The 17,396-nt window shown below is 43.5% G+C and overlaps 1 protein-coding gene across 1 annotated transcript in view; it reads left to right on the top strand.

The window, feature by feature from the left end:
• The first annotated feature begins 7,368 nt into the window (after positions 1-7,368).
• The window catches only part of SGK2 (serum/glucocorticoid regulated kinase 2), a 35,413-nt gene continuing 25,385 nt past the window's right edge, over positions 7,369-17,396 (top strand). Inside the window, exon 1 of the mRNA XM_060230944.1 lies at positions 7,369-7,573. Coding sequence (XP_060086927.1) covers positions 7,522-7,573 — 52 coding nt within the window. The 5' untranslated portion in view covers positions 7,369-7,521. The remainder of the gene's footprint in view (positions 7,574-17,396) is intronic.

Genomic DNA, 17,396 nt, shown 5'->3' with positions numbered 1-17,396 from the left:
CTAATAGAGTGAGCAAAAGGTCAGCCTTTCAGCAAACTGTAATTCAGTCTCCTCCTTGGCTATTCCGACATTAAGGCTGCAGTTAAGGATACCATTTTCCCATTTCAAGTGGACACTCTCCCACCCTTGCTTTCTGACCAGCAGGATAAACAGTGGAGGTATAAATTATACGGTGTGATGTGTTCATGCAATGTCAATGCATCAGCTCATGCTATACAAACTCTACGGCAGGGGTGTCAAACATGTGGCCTGGGGGCTGAATCAGACATGAAAACTGCAACGGGTCTGGAATGTGGAAGCCCAACTACTGCCAGGGGCTAGCCACTGGGAACACCTGTTGCCCATTCTGAAACAGCTTAATTGGCTGCCAGTCTGTTTCTGGGTTCAATTCAAGATGCTGGTTATGGCCTTTACCTTCACAATCTGGCACCTACATATCCGAAGGACCTGCTCCTTCCATATGTCCCTGTGCACCAACTACAATCATGAGGCAGCCATGTGTTGGCACTCCCACCACCTAGGATGGACTGTCTGGCATTGACCAGAGCCTGGGCTTATTCCATCAGATATCTAGCTCTATGGAATGAGCTTCCTAAAGAGGTGAGGGGACCCCCCTCCTTGGAGATCTTCAGGTGTAAGGCCTGTTTGTAAGCCAGGGCTTTTGAGGAGGTTTGAATGGCAGGCATCTTTTAGTGGGGAGGGATTTGGGTCTCTTATCTTTGTGGCTTTAACTGGGGATGTTTTAACTATAATTGTAAGCTGCCTTGAATCAAGAGGAAAGGCAGGATATAACTGATTGACTGATTGATTGATTGATACCTGGCATGTCTAAATGCAGGCCTGAGGGCACTTTCTGAGGAGTAAGCCCCATTGAACAAAAGGAGACATGCCTCCGAGTAGAACTGCTTAGGGCTGGTCCCAGGCAGTTTTAAGAACAAGTGCAGTCACCAGGTAACCATCAGCAATCATGAATCAATTTCCAGACACTGTATGCCATGAGAACCCCCCTCCCCCAGTTCCCCTGAGTTTCTTGCAAAGTGCTAAGAAGGAGGAGGAGTCCCACTTTGTGCAGGGCAAGAAAGACAGCCCCGAATTTTCCCTCCCAAGGCTGCTGGCACATGCAGGTGAGCCATGGGAGTGGAGGGGACGGATTAACCTCTCACCATGTCAGGCTTTGCAGACACTCAGAAGTAGTAAGAAAGATTTTTTTGCAAATTGCAGGTTTCTGTCTGTCTCTCTGTCCTGGTATGCAGTGAGAGGGTGACCTGTCTCCACCCTTGTGTGCTTTGTCTGTGCTAGAGGCCTCAGGAGGTGGATCTGGGGTCATCAGAAGTAATAGCTCACTACCAAAGACAGCCCACATCTGTGGGTACCCATCTAAAAAATCTAATGTTTTTGCATGAGGAACCCATGGTTGCAAAAGCACGTGGTATGACTGACAAGGAGCCATGACCGATTATAGCTTTCAGGCTTCCCGAAGAATTTGAGTTTGTACCAACTCTGAAATGAATTACATATCTGACTGGAGAGATGTTCATCTATGGTTCCAACTCTGGGTTGGGAAATTCATGGAGCCTGGGGAGGGGGCATTTGAAGGGGGAGGCTCGGCAGGGTATTATGCCACAGACTCTACCCTCCAAAGCTGCTGTTTTCTCCAGGGGAACTCATACCTGTTGCCTGGAGATGCTGTAATTCCCAGAGATCTTTAGATCCTACCTGGAGATTGGGAACCCTATTAAAAGCCCTTTTCAGACATTACTTCCACATGTACCAGAAGTCTGGCAGCCTTGCATATTGGGAGCATGTGCTTTCCTTGATATTCCCATTACGAGTGGTCGCTGTGCTGCTTGAACATATATTTTGAATGCGCATAGAGTTTTGGTACATACAAGTCAGAAACTTGGGAAACCCAGTGATCTGTTCACACATACTAAAACTATATGTAAAGCAGTGGGTTCAGATGCTAGAGTGATATCAGCATAGCTCTTTTATTAGCAAAAACCCAACTAACAATCCATGCAGCCAGTTGCAATTATATACACAGAAACTGCACCCAAAACACACCTCCAGCAATAAACAGCCCAATAGAAAAACAGATGCTTGGATCCTTCATTTGCATGGGCTTCATTCAAATGGATATTTCCTGATTGGCTGGGTCTGCAAGAGTGGCCAATCTGAGTGCAGCTGCCAGGATCCTCTCAAACCAAGGGTCTTTGCTTGAAGCTCCTGGAACACTACAGTACACATGAATGCAAAATATGCACATTGCCCCCATTCATACAACATGGCAACCTCAGCATAGTGTAGTGGTTAAGAGCAATACACTGTAATCTGGAGAACCGGGTTTGATTTTTCATTCCGCCACATGAAGCCAGTCACAGTTCTTTTGGAACTCTCTCAGCCCCACCTATCTTACAAGGTACCTGTTGTGGGGAGAGGAAGGGAAAGTGATTGTAAGCCACTTTGAGACTCCTTCAGGTAGAGAAAAGAAAGATATAAAAACCAGCTCTTCTTCTTCTCATGTATTGGGTGGATCTATATGTGGTTGTTGGCTTCTCAGTATGTAAAGGACTCATATGAAGAAGCAGTAACAATAGCACTATTTTTTTTAGGTACCTTAGCATCAAAAGAAGGCTGGCTGCTTAATATTTAATTGCTGTGCTTACTAATTAAACAGCCCGGTTTTTCTTTGGCTGTTGTGGGAAGTAAGTATGGCAAGCTCAGATGTGGCTGCCGTGTCCCAAACAGAGTAGTTTATCATCATGGGAGACAGAATGTGAAAGGAGGAAAATTTACAGTGCAAACATGCTGCTGACTGAGTATTTTATTACCATGAGAATATATTGATCCTGGAATGAGATATGGGAGCTGCCAGAACAAGAATGGGGCATAATCAGTGTTTTTCACCTCATCCATTAACTCTTTGGCTACACTCATGTAGCAGGAATTCCTGTCATCATGCTCCAGATGCAGAGGCATTTGAACTGGCAGCAGAACATCCACACAGGAGTTGTGTTCACTTTTCCTTCATCAGTCATCATACTACCTGAGGGTTTGTTTTTTTTTAAATTGCAATTGCTGTTGAGGGCTAGTGGCTTACCTTTTTTAAAGGAGAAACTGGGAATTCAGAGGAACTAGTAAATCATGGCATTCTATTGTCATAATGTTATTATGAATCACTCTGTAGCAGGAGTGGCAAACTGTGGCTCAGGAGCCACATGTGGCTCTTTCATACATATTGCGTGTATATATGAAGCCCCCACTGCCCCGTCCATCAGCTTGGAGATGGCATTTCTGTCGTTAACTCACTTCTCCAAGCCAATCCAGCCTGTGGCTTGGATAATGTATTTAAAGTTAAAGTTGCTTTCTTTCCACCTCTCCCTCTCCCATATATTTGCTTTCTTTCCTTCCTTCCTTCCTTCTTTCCTGCCTGCCTGCCTGGATTGCGGCTCTCAAACACCTGACATTCATGTCTTGTGGCTCTCAAACATCTGACATTTATTCTATATGGCTCTTACCTTGAGCAAGTTTAGTCACCCCTGCTCTGTAGCAATTACTGATTTTCTAAAGCACCCAAAAAGACTGCCAGTGGGGCAGTGGAGAGAAAAGAGACTATGCAGAGCCAATGGGCAGAAAATAGTTTTGATATGGGCAGGATCTTTGAAAATACCATCATCTTGTCCACATGGCCCGCAAGCACACTTGGACTGTGTTCTTTCAGAAAAGCCAAATTGCAGTTTGAAAGCCAAGGTGAAGGAAAAAAATCTGTGTGGATTCAGCCTTTATTAAAAAATGTTCTTTTGGAAATATTATTTAAGTAAGGGTGTCATAACTGGAAGTTATCCCATTTTTAAAACTTAGGAAGTTGCTGGGTGGGTAGGGAGAAGGACTGGGAAAATGAAGTGATGCCATCTGCTCAAGAGGAGAAGGACGACTGGATTTATGCCTCACCTTCCACTTAGAGCAGTTTACAATCTCCTTTCCCTTCCTTTTCCCACAACAGACACCCTGTGAGGTAGGTAGGGCTGAGAGAGCTCTTTTGAGGACTGCTCTTGAGAGAGCAGCTCATTCAAAAACTGTGACTGACCCAAGTTCACTCAGCAGGTGCATGTGAAGGAGTGGGGAATCAAACCTGGTTCTCCCAGATTAGAGTCAGCACACTTAACCACTATGCCAGAGGAAGTACCAATGTGTGTTCCATTTAAGGATGAAACCAGGGACTAGTACCTGGATATATGTAGGGGTTCAATCACATTCATCTGTACATGCATGGAACATGAGAATAACTTAACATGCATATAAAGAAAAATCAAGTATACATTGTGCACATATTGTACGTATGTTTACTGTAATGTGAACAGTGCTTCTATGTACAGTGTACACTTGATTGTTCATTGTATGTACATTGAATAATTCTCATGTTACAGTCAACACATGTACAGCTGAATGTGTGATAAAAGCCCCATGTTTATCCTAGTACAGGTCCTCAGTTTCATTAGTAGCATGAATACTTGTAGGTTCTTTCTTACGAACAGATGTATGCACATGTGAACAGGGTTCCTGTCATCTCCCTATACCAGTTTTTATTTTTTAAAAATGGAAGCCCTGGCAGCTACATTTCATAAAAACAAACACCACCCCCCTTTAAAGTATTATGTACTTACCTGTAACATGTAACTTTAATCCTAGACTACATATTACTAGCTTTTAAAGCATCAGGTGCGCTTTTTGCTGGGCTGCCAAGAGAGAGCGGAGGGAACTTGGCAGCCCTAGCCCAGGTTGTGTATAATTTGCCATATATGTCCTCTGGTTTTGAAATCAGTCCGCTGCATAAGTATCATTGTGAATAGGCTTATCATCTTACTTCATCATTCTTCTCTTTGACCTTTTGTAGACTCTGTAAGCAACTCTTGTAGTAAAAGTTCAGCCATGGAATTTTACTGGATTCTTGTTGCTTCTGATAAGGCCGTTACCAAGAAACATGATATCCAGCCCTGATGAAATGAAGAGAAACTGTAATAGAAAATGATTATAACATATAGCATTTGGGAGCATTTTAAGGTTGCCAGCTGGCTAGAAAGAAGGCCTGGCTTGCTGTTGTGCTTTTAAATGTAGTTTTAGGGTTGCCAACACTGGGAGATTCTTGGAGATTTGAGGGTGGAACCTGGAGAGAGCAGGATTGGGGGAGAGGGAGGGAGTTCAGCAGGGTATAGTGCCATATAGCCCACCCTCCAAAGCAGCTATTTTGTCTGGGGGAATTGATTTCTCTAGCCTGGAGAGCAATTGTAATTCTGGGAAATCTCCAGGCCCCACTTGAAGGTTGGCAATCTAACCTGGTATGCCAGGTGAAAGGTTTTTTCTTTTATTTTCAGTTGGCATGGGGAAAAATACAATCACCTGACAATACTGCATTATCAAACTGTAGTTAAAAGCACAGCTACAGTGAATGGAATAATGGCAGCCCTAGGAAGGATTTTGTAGTGCAGCATTTTTACTGATACACTAAAGCCACTAATCCTAAGAATGCTTTACTGAGAGAAAACTCCACTGAGTAAAAGGGGACTTTTGTCTGAGTGTTTACTCCCTAACAGGGCTTTTTTAAAAAGCAGGAACGCAATTACGGCTAGCTTGAAATCAGGGGTGTGGCCTAATATACAAATGAGTTCCTGCTGGGCTTTTTCTACAAAAAAATCCCTGCTCCCTAAAGTTTATACCAGCTATTGGCTTATACCAGTTTATAAAGGGCTTTGCTGTTTTTGGCAAAGTGCAGTCACCCTCTTTCAGCCCCAATTATCTCACAAGTAGGGTTGCTAACTTCCTTGTTGTGTAACAGGAAAATAACGGAGCCGCACACATTACTGGTATGAAGCGAGGTATTTTACTTCTGGTACCATAAGCAGGGTCCAGTTGAGCTTCATAGCTCCAAAAAAACGGAACCTCCCCTGCACCCCAATCCTCAGACCGTCTTTTTAAGCACAAAGCAAGCTTAGCAGGCAGGCTTCACAAGTTATCTGATTCAACATTTCCCACCTCCCTTGCTCTCCTTTTAGTACTTTTCCATACCTCCTGTCTCCATGCGTTATCAGCTCCAGCAAGAAGCTTCTCAGTGAGGCCCCTTTGTGTTATCCTAATACACATCTGTGAACCCACACCCACTGAAGGCTGTCTGTGCTTCTAACGAACATTGCATCAGACACCCTCTTTTTGAAGGCAGAAACATGCTTTCATTCATTATTATATGGGTATTCATTAATTATTCAGGGGTCCCCCTTTAGTGGTAGCTGGAGATTTACAATTGATCTCCAGGTGACAGAGATCATTTTGCCTGGAAAAAATGGCAGCTTTGGAAGGTGGACTCTGTGGCATTGAAGTCCCTTCCATCTCCTCCCCAATCCCAAAATCTCCAGGCATTTCCCAACACAGAGCTGGCAACCCTATGTTTGTTTGTTTATTTATTTATTTACTTATTTATTTATTTGTATGTAATAGGAGCTGTTATTAATAAGACTAAGATGGAGGAGAGAATGATGTTGCAAGCAGTGTTCCCTCTAAGCTGAGTTAGCATGAGCTAGCTCACTGATTTTTAGCCTCCAGCTCACACCTTTTTGTCTTAGCTCAAGAAAAAATGGTCCCGGAGCACAATAATTTATGCAGTAGCTCACAACTTTAGTGCCAATAGCAAAGTAGAATTTTTGCTCACAAGACCCTGCAGCTTAGAGGGAACATTGATTGCAAGCTGTTTTGGGTTCTCATTGGGGAAAATGCTGTCCTCAGGAAGTGGCAAAGGGAGGAAGTGTTCTTTGTGCATCTGCATGCTAAATTCATTGTGGCATAGTGGTCACTCAGAATATTGGACTAGACCCAGAGATAGCCAGGTTTAAATCCCCACTCAGTCATAAAGCTCACTCATTGACTTTTGGCCAGTTACTCAGCCACCCTGAGCCCTGCTTGGTGGGGAAAGGAGTGGCATATAGATTGAATAAATAAATGAATACTTCCTCTTAGCCTAACCTACCTCACAGGGTTATTGGGATAAAATGGAGGAAGGAGAATCCATAGGCCATCCGGAGCTCCTTGGAAGAAAGGTAGGATAAAAGAGTTTTATAATTAAATAGGTATGTACGGTATTTAGTGTTCGAGACTTATATCTGGAAGCAAAATGAGATTTAGAATGATTCAAAGCCATTTAATTATTTCTTCTCAACACATCAGCTTGGGGGCAGGGAATCCATCCCACAGTCATGTGAATTGCCCCTGGAGCTACTGTTCTGAGAGTGCCAAACCAGTTTGTGTAAAGTTTTATGCCTGGCTTCTAGCCAATGTGTAATCACAATGTCTTGTTTTTAATTCCTACCTTTAGGAGAGCTGACATTATTGTTTGCAGGAGAAGGACACTTAAAAGCTTAGATCTCCAAGACTGTCTCTCAGTACACGTTCTGCAGTCTGTGTGAACAGCATCAGTCAAACAACAGAGTCCTTTCAAAATTTCCTAACCTGTGTGTAAATCCCTAAGCTGACTCAATGCACTCCTCTGGGCAACAGACTGTCTTTGCATCACTGGGGAAGACAAAAGGTAAATTTCAAGTTGTTTGGGGGCCTTCATGCAGTTTAAGAATTCTGTGGGACTAATGTCTAATGGTAAGGAAACTCCCAGAGTATATATACTAATGATCACTTGACATGGCTCAGTAACCAAAGGTTCTGGTACTGTGTGGTAATTAACATTTTATTGGAGTTTTCCAATTAAAAAAAAAAAAAAGAGTGCAAAGGAACAAGGATGTAAATAACATTGCAGTGCACTAAATAATATTGATTATAGCTAAGTAGGAAGCATGTGTAAACAAGATGTAAGCTCTGTTGGATTATATATGAAAAAGCTGCATTATATATTATATATATATATATATAAGCTGCATTATATATGAAAAAGAAAAGAATAAATAGGAAACATATAGCAAGTAGAACAGCAAGTTATGTAAAATGTTATAATCAATCAATTAAAGAATTTAAAGAATATCAGCATAAAGAGTAATGTATGCTATTATTATTGTAAAGTGTACTTTCTGCAACAGTAGTATGCACCTTGTGCAAGATGTAGACCATGACTAGCACAAACAGAAGAGGAAAGAAGATATTTCAAAGGGAAAAAAAGACTAGAGATAGAGTAAGTTGAGATATTCTGTGCTGAATGGTTGGAGATCATGAGTTGCTACATAATCAACAAATGAAAACCATTTTCCCATGAAATGTGAGTTTCTAGGACAAACTTCAGAGTGTTGTATGTGAGCAGTGATTTTTTTCTATGATAAGGATGTCCCAGATTTTGGCAAACCAGCTTGAGAGAGGAGTCTGAGGAGATTTCCATGATGAGGCAATTGTAGTTCTGGCCACTACTAGGAGACTTTAAATTAGATCATGTTTATGACAAGGAGCTTGTATTCCAGTTCAGAGTTTAAGAAAAGTAACGGAGGTGAAAAAGGAATTGCAAAGGCCATAATTAGTTGAATATGAGAAAGGACTACTTGCCAAAAAGTTTTAATGATGGACACTGCCACCACCAGCAAAATGGAGAATGGTTAAATGACATTGCAGATAATTTCTTGGGTGTAAGGTACCATTGTGTCAGAAGCTTATAGGATTGTAGTTTTGTGTGTATTAGAGGACTCCTCAATAGCTTAGAAGCAACCCCGTGGCGCAGAGTGGTAAAGCAGCAGTACTGCAGTACTGTGGTCTGAACTCTCTGCTCACGACCTGAGTTCAATTCCAGCGGAAGCTGGATTCAGGTAGCCAGCCCAAGGTTGACTCAGCCTTCCATCCTTCTGAGGTTGGTAAAATGAGTACCCAGCTTGCTGGGGGAAAAGTGTAAAAGACTGGGGAAGGCAATGGAAAACCACCCTGTAAAAAGTCTGCCATGAAAACGTTGTGAAAGCAACGTCACCCCAGAGTCGGAAACGACTGGTGCTTGCACAGGGGACCTTTCCTTTCCAATAGCTTAGAAGACCATATTTCTGACCAGTGTTCCTCAGTAACTCCATTTGCATTGGTAGGAAGAAGGCTGTAACGAATTAATACGAACCAGAATGTTATACATTTTGGAGATTAAACCCGTATGGGTAGCTTTTGAGTCTTTAAGGACACATTCAAAATCAGAAAGTTGGGCTGTCATAATTTTATGTAGATTGAAAGTTGAGACCACATGCTGAAGTTGCAAGTACAAAAAACAGGAAACGGGATAATGAAGAGCTTGCTCAAGTTTCTGTTTTGGCAAAAGGCCCTCAGCAGATGTGATGTCCTTCAGTTGTGTTAGCAGCCCTCCAGGTCTCTGCTATTTTAAGGTCATTACCAGGTGGAAACCAGTGTTGGAAAAGGAATGTGGAGTATCTAGAGATTTTGGGAAGCAGTTTGTCCCTGAGTGAGTCCCAAATATGAAGAGCGGATTTTAAAAACATATTGCACTGAAGTGATTTAGTTTGTATCTGAGGCTCAGCCCAGATTGTCTCTGTGAGAGATCTAGGAAAGACAAGCAGAGGTTTAGTTACTGTGTGGATTAAAGGGTAGTTAAAAGGTGTATTTTCCCTATCAGTTCAGCTCTGATTGATGTTTAATTATCACTGCTTGAAAATGGTCTTCTATGTGTAGTGCCTGGATTGCCAGATGAGCAGAAAAAGCCAACCTGACCTGCTTCTGGGATTGCCAGGTCCCCCCTGGCCAGGGGCGGGGGGTAGAGTTGACAGATCCAGGTCGGAAAACTAGAGATTTGGAGATGGAGACTAGGAAGGACAGAGACCTCAGTGAGGTGCAGTGCCATAGAGTCTGGGGGAACTGATCTCTGTAGTTTGGACATGAGGATCCCCTTTCATTCCAGGGGATCCCCATGTCTCACCAGACTCCTGGAAGCTGGTATCCTTTTTGAACTTGAACTGCAGAAATTAGCAGGTGACTATTAACAATATAGAAACCAACTTTCTTCTGTAGATTCAGCTGAAGTTAAAAGCATTATGAACAAAGGCCAACACAAGGCTGACAGCTCTAAATGTCTGCCTGGAAAGAGCTTGTTATCTCTGAGATGGTCAGAAACTGTTGTTCACATATACAAAGGAAGGCCTAAATGGAGTCTTAAAGGGTGAATATTCTGCCATTGGTTACTGATCTTCATGCACTGATATTAACCAGGATTTTTAACAAGAATGACTCATGTCTCACCTGTTTGTCAAATAAACTCACTATAATTTAACTAGGAAGATGATGGTTTGGCTCCAACTATAGTTGCTTGGAGAAAAAAAAAGTCCTGTGCCTTTAATGGAGGCAGAGAGATGCCATTTGAGTGTAAAGTGTCATCAAGTCACAGCCAAGTTTCTCCAGGTGTGCCCAGCTTGGCCACTGAGTGGTAGATTTGATTATTTTCAAACCTTGCTGGCTTAAATGGAGAACAAGCTGCTGGGAGAGTTGCCACTTTATCAAGCTTCAGCCTCTCCCAGCCTTGTGCCTGTTTTCCTGGTACGAATTGATTGGCTACATGTCTGGATAGCTGATTGTGGATCCCTGGTATCACATGTGGCTTGACCCTTGATTTCCCAGATCACTAATTACACATATATAACCCACATGCCTAGCCTGCTTCATAGTCATCCCTGGATTTGCACAATTAAAAATATACTGCAGTTTCTGTGCTGCAGACTTAATCCCAGACATGTGCAGCACAGATTCAGGGGTATAATGGAGATCAGTTATAAAAGCAGGATATCACCAGGTGTCCCCTGGAAGTTGGTAACCCTAACAGATAATACATATACTAAATAGTGGCATAGACTGCAATTCTGTTATCTTTATAAAAGACCCTTTCTGAATCATTCCATTATGCTATAGCCCTATTCAATTCATACAAATATCCCCCTGAACATTTCTGTTTTATTGGTTATGGCATAGCAAAAAAAGGTTGGAGCCTTTCCAGCTTCCTGACCTGAGGCAGGCCATTCCACAAAGAGAGGATCACAATAGAGAATATACATGTTACCAATCTTATCCATGGCTGGAGTGGAACCTTTGGTAGGTTTTGCTCTGTTGCATGGAGCTGTCATGACAGAATGTAGCAGTGAGTCCTTGTGGGTCTCCATTTACTTTAATTAATTAGGCAATAAAGCAAGGCAGAAAGAGAGAAACAATTCCCAAAGAACTGTGGCCCAGAGTTACCCCTCAGAATACCCCAAATCCATATAAATCTGCTATATGAAATAACAAGAGATCAATGGCCTTGGCAATGTAGGATGGTGAAAGAAGAAAGAACTCTCTTCAGTTACGGCTGCAGGACTCTTTCATTTGATATAAAGTTAATGCCTGTGACAAGAATTGGTTTGAACTGCCCAGGCTTCTGTTCTTTAAAGAGCTGAGCATGTTAGAAATAGAAAAGGTGGCCCTTTCCTGGCAAGGCAACTGTGTTTTGAAATTGCTTACCTGTAGAATCCCTGCTTGTGCACTCAGATTGCAGTAAATACATCTATTTTATGGAGGGGGCTGCAGATAGTTGACTGCAGTAAATCATGAACAAAGAAGGTACTGTATTTAGTTTCCATAGTGTTCATTCACAGTATGAATTCTTTCTTTGTATGTATGTTTTGGAGATTTCTGTGTCTTGAAAAAGATGGGAGACTGTAATCCTATTTAATTTGTATTTAATTACCAGGTAGAATCCTGTACTTTTAAAAAGCCCTCCACTGTCCCTGGTTTCTCACTGACCTTTGCTAAAACTTTTGAGTGTGAGTTGTTCTTGTTGTCATTCTTATTAGTAGAGCCCATCCCAGGGACTCTTAGGGTTGCCAATAACTGGGCATCTGAAGTTTAAGTCCATAAGAAGGGCCCTGCTGGATCATCAGACCAATTTTCCATTGAGTCCAGCATCTTGTTTTGCACAGTGGCCAACAAGTTCCCTTGGAGGACCAACAAACTAGGCACAGAGACAGCCAAAACAGGCTCTGATGCGGCCTCCTAGCACTGGGTTTCAGAGGTTTTGTTTACTCAGTGTGGTTGACTACTAGTAGCCATTGATGGAACTATCCTCTGTAAGTCTTTCAATCTCTATTCTAAAGCCATCTATACTCATGGCCATCACTACCTCCATTGGCAGTGAATTCCACAATTTAATTGCTCATTGAGTAAAGAAATATTTCCCCCCTGTCCTGTCAACTTCATGTTATTTTCCAGCATGAACGTAAGTAACATCAACTGGTTAATAGCATCCCATGAAGCCTCTCTTAAAAGGATGGGACATTCTTTTCTCCAGGTTGTTGGCAGTCCTAGGGAAGTTACATTTCTGAGTAGGGCTCATGACTGCCTTGTGTCTCCAGTACCCATGTACATACAAAGGGATGCACACAAATGCAAAGGCACTTGCAGTACACAGCCTACTAATTTACACAGTGCACATCAAGTATATATTTGTGAAATCACATTATCAGATAGTTATGTTTTCCTACTATATCTTGAACCCAAAGAATAAATACTGTCCTGGTTTTTAAATTATCTGAGGAAAATTTGTTGTGGAGGAAATGCATACAAATGACAGGGTAGAATCTTCAGGAATGCTGAACTTGGTGGAGACTCGATCAAGGGTCTCTGGATTGAGAAATGGAAGGAGGAGACTGCAGATTTTTACCCCGCCCTTCTCTCTGAATCAGAGACTCAGAGCAGTTTACAATCTCCTATATCTTCTCCCTCCACAACTGACAGCCTGTGAGGTAGGTGGGGCTGAGAGGGCTCTCACAGCAGCTGCCCTTTCAAGGACAACCTCTGCCAGAGCTATGGCTGACCCAAGGCCATTCCAGCAGGTGCAAGTGGAGGAGTGGGGAATCAAACCCAGTTCTCCCAGATAAGAGTCCGCACACTTAACCACTACACCAAACTGGAGTGTACAAGCATGTCTCTCTTTGCATCACTGAAATTTCACAGCATATGTTATCTAGGATTTTGTAGGGCCTGCAAGACGGAGCTGTTCCACCAGGCTTATGGTTGAGGCAGTGGGCATCCTATTATTCCATCATTTGGCCTTTCTTGTGGGTACATCGTGCCCTTGTGGTGACATTGTATCTTCTCGCAGCGCTATCACCGTCACTTAAAGGTGGGCTTATAACTGGCTACTTGACATGCTGTGCCTTTTTTGCCGATGGTGCATTTTAGTTATTGGTTATTGTTTTTACTGTTTAATTTTAATGTGGTATTTTAATTCTGTTTTATAGCCTTATACTGTTACTATTATATGTTGTGATCCGCCTTGAGCCCAGTTATGGGAGAAGGCGAAATGGAAGCCCACAAAATAAAATAAAATAGGATCTGATGATTATGATACTAAAATTCACACAAACAGCTCTAAAAACTAGGTGCGTCTTATGCTCAGGTGCGTCTTATGGAGCGAAAAATACGGTAATTTTTCAGTCTTAAAAGCAATCATATTAAATATTGGGAAACTTCTCTCAGATAAGAGTCTGCACACTTAACCCAGGCCCAGCGATGGCCTTTCCAGCGCCCCAGGCCGAAAGCGGGCTCCCGGCCCCTTTTTCCCTTTTTTTTGTGTGCTGTGTGCACACGCGGCCCAGTGACATCACCAAAAGTGACGTCATCAGGGTGCATGCTCCCCGCCAGCACTCCACGTGGTCCTCCTGCCCCCTGCTTCAAAAGGAGCCAGCTGGCCCCCTTTGAAGCAAAGGACAGCAGGGCTGCGGAGCGCTGGCGGGGAGCGTCTTGGGTTGTGCAGCAGAGGATTGTGCGTGCTCCCCACCAGCGCTTCCTGTGCCCCTCCTGCCCACTGCTTCAAAGGGAGCCAGCTGGCTCCCTTTGAAGCAGGGGACGGGAGGGCCACAGGGAGCGCTGGTGGAGAGCACACACAGCCCATCGCTGCTGCTGCCCAGCTGAAGATGCTCCGCATGGCCCTTCGGCAGAGGGGAGGAGGGCAGCGGGAAGGCGGAGGGAAGGAGGGCGGCGGTGGTGGTGGGAGGGCGAAGCGGAGAAGGGAAGGAGGGAGGAGGGCAGCTGTGGAGCGGAGAAAGGGAGGAGGGCAGCAGGGGGGAAGGCGATTGTGCTGGGGGGAGGGAGGTGCCCCTGTTGGAGTCGATGCCCTAGGCTGTCGCCTAGTTTGCCAACTCCTATGCGCCGGCCCTGACTTAACCACTACACCAAACTGGCTCTCAATCCCATGTGGATGCTCTGTTGTCACTGAGATGCTTCTGCATTTGCACTGGCAATGATACCACAACAGGAAACCATCCTAAGTAGAAGCTGCCATAGCCTGGGTCCTGATTATCTGGTGTCTTAAGTCCATTGGGAGACTTTAAGCTTTAGGTGATCCCAGCTCTCTCTGCCTCAGATCCTCATCTGCAATATAGGTCTAACTATTCTGCCCTTCCTTACAGGGCTGTTGAAAGGACTGCAATAAGATCAGGCAAATGAATTGTGTAAAGACTAAGTCCTGTATAAATCCTTATGGTTATTGGCTTGGAAACTTATTTTTAGCTAAAGTGCATAAGATTATTTTTATGCTAGTTTAATTTTGTGTTATCCAGAGGGGATCAGCAACAAAGAGTGAATAAGTCAGAAACCAATGTAGGCCAGTGCAGCTGTGGAGACTAGGGGACTAGACTGCTCCATTCCACCTTGTCCAACGAAAGCTAAGAGGATGCCAGTCTGCAATGTATTCTCCACTGCTGACATTAGTGTGGAGATCTCCCATATATGTTTGATGACAATGGAGTTCAGGGTAGGAACATTGTTGAATTTTTTTAGGTTCTAATTAACAATTACCATTTTTTAAAATGTATGTCCTGGAACATGGACTTTTGACATATTCTAGTGTTTAAATATATTCACTCACATACTTGCATTTCAGTGAAAGTATCCTGGTGCTTGTCACTGTGCAGCATAAGTGTTTCTTCGTAGGCTGCAGGCAAAATCTTTGAAGTTTGCTATCTAGGTTAGATGATGCGATGAAACTGATATCAGGCAAGAGGGGTGGGTGCACAAGGAAACCGAGGAAGGAAGCTCGGAGGGTATTTTTTTGCACGGTAGGAATTGCACTGTGATTTATCAATTTGTTGTAAATCTGTCATTAGTGGACTTTCACTTATTTAAAATATTTATACATCACCTGTCTCCTGATCATGTTTTAGTCAGATGTGAGAGCATAGAGAATGCTGGTATGTGCATTAATATCAATATACTGCGGTTTCTTCTCATTGCCAGCAGCATGTTGGGGGTGGAATCTGGCTCTATGTTGCCCCCTGCATCTGCTTCTGCCTTTGCTGTGTTGGCTCAAAAGTGCCTGCCCCTGTCCATTGCTTCCCCTCCACCAGATGCACCGGTAGGGTGGGAAGATGAGCAGAGTGGGGGGAGGAAAATGAAAGCAGCTTGGCAATGGGGAGAAGCAAGTGTGAGAGAGGGAGCCTAAGCAGATGGGTGGATGCGGCAACCCAGAGTTGGTATGATGAGGAGGCAAGTGAGGTAAAATAAGCCAGAGACAGCACTTTTTTGAGTGTGTGTGTGTGTGTGGAAATGTGGGTGAAATGGAAGAAGGGGGTGCAGCTTCCCAACTGCACCATTACCCCCATATCCCCCATTGGAATTTTTAGCAATGTGTGGAGTCCATGACCTCCTAGGATCTAAGGCCACTCAATGAAATGGATTGACAGTAACTTCAGGGCAGGCATAAGAAAATGTTTCTTCATGTACCACATAATTGATATATGGAATTTGCTGCCAAAAGATAAAAGATATCCCTGGGTTTAGATGCCATGAAAAGAGAATTGGACAGATCCAAGGAGGACAGGTCTGTGAAGGGCCATTGGTACATAAACTGAACCCCCAAATTCAGAGGCAATTATTCTCTGAATTATTAGAGACTGGGGGAAGTCTGACTCCATGTTCTTTCTTTGTGAGTTTCAGTTAATAATCTGTTTGGCCTGTTTGGAATGGACAACTTTGACGGACCCTTGGTCTGATCCACTAAGCTTCTCTTTTCTTCCACCCACAGCTATGATAATGTAAAAACACTGGTGTAAAATTAATGTAAAAACACTGGTGCATAGCTGCCCCATTCCCCACAACAGTATGATCTTTAAGAGTGACTACAAACAGTTTTAAAAAATTATCTGTAACAATAGTACTCACCTTATTTGTCTGCATTGGCTCTTTGTTCTTTTTGCTAATCAATACCAGCAGCCATTTGCATAAGAAAATAAGAGAAGCCATGTTGGATCATGCCAATAGCCCATTCAGTGCAACATAGGGTTGCCAAGTCCAATTTAAGAAATATCTGGGGACTTTGGGGGTGGAGCCAGGAGACATTAGGGGTGGAGCCAAGATCAAGGCTGTGACAAGCATAATTGAACTCCAAAGAGAGTTCTGGCCATCACATTTAAAGGACGGCACACCTTTTCAATGCCTTCCTTCCATAGGAAATAATGAAGGATAGGGGCACCTTCTTTTGGGGCTCATATAATTGGACCTCCTGGTCTAATAGTTTGGAAACTTGGAGGATATTTTGGGGAGAGGCTCCAGATGCTATGCTGAAAATTTGGTGCCTCTACCTCAAAAAACAGCCCCCCCAGAGCCCCAGATACCCGTGGATCAATTCTCCATTATTTTCTATGGGAATAAATCTCCATAGGGAATAATAAAGTTCCCAGCAGACATTTCCATCCCCTCCCCTCGCTTTCTGATGACCCTGAAGCGGGGGGAGGGCCTCCAAACCGGGGGATCCCCTGCCCCCACCTGGGGATCGGCAAGCCTAGTGCAACACTCTATCATCAAGTGGCCAAAAAACCCCAGGTGGCATCAGGAAGTCCACCAGTGGGGCCAAGACACCAGAAGCCCTCCCACCGTTGCCTCTCCTTAGGCCTCTTCCCCAGACAGAATGTTCCGTCTATTCCCTGTGGCTTAACCACTGATGGGCCTCTGTTCCATATCTTTATCCAATCCCCTCTTGAAGCCATCTATGCATGTAGCTGCCACCACCTCCTGTGGCACTGAATTCCATGTGTTAATCACTTTTTGGGTGAAGAAATACTTCCTTTTATCCGTTCTAACCTGACTGCTCAGCAATTTGATTGAGTGTCATGAGTTATTGCATTGTGAGAAAGGGAGAAAAGTACTTCTTTCTCTACCTTCTCTATCCCATGTACAATCTTGTAAACCTCTATCATGTCACCCCGCAGTCGACGTTTCTCCAAGCTAAAGAGTCCCAAGTGCTTTAACCTTTCTTCATAGGGAAAGTGTTCCAACCCTTTAATCATTCTAGTTGACCTTTTCTCCACTTTTTCCAATGCTATAATATATGTTTTTTTGAGGAGTGGTGACCAGAATTGTAACTGTATTCCAAATGAGGCCACACCATTGATTTATACAGGGGCATTATG

The sequence above is a fragment of the Heteronotia binoei genome, chromosome 2, assembly GCF_032191835.1.
Source record: "Heteronotia binoei isolate CCM8104 ecotype False Entrance Well chromosome 2, APGP_CSIRO_Hbin_v1, whole genome shotgun sequence".
NCBI classification, from domain to species: Eukaryota; Metazoa; Chordata; class Lepidosauria; order Squamata; family Gekkonidae; genus Heteronotia; species Heteronotia binoei.
The sequence above is the reverse complement of the archived record's forward strand: the minus strand, read 5'-3'. Positions and strand labels throughout refer to the sequence as shown.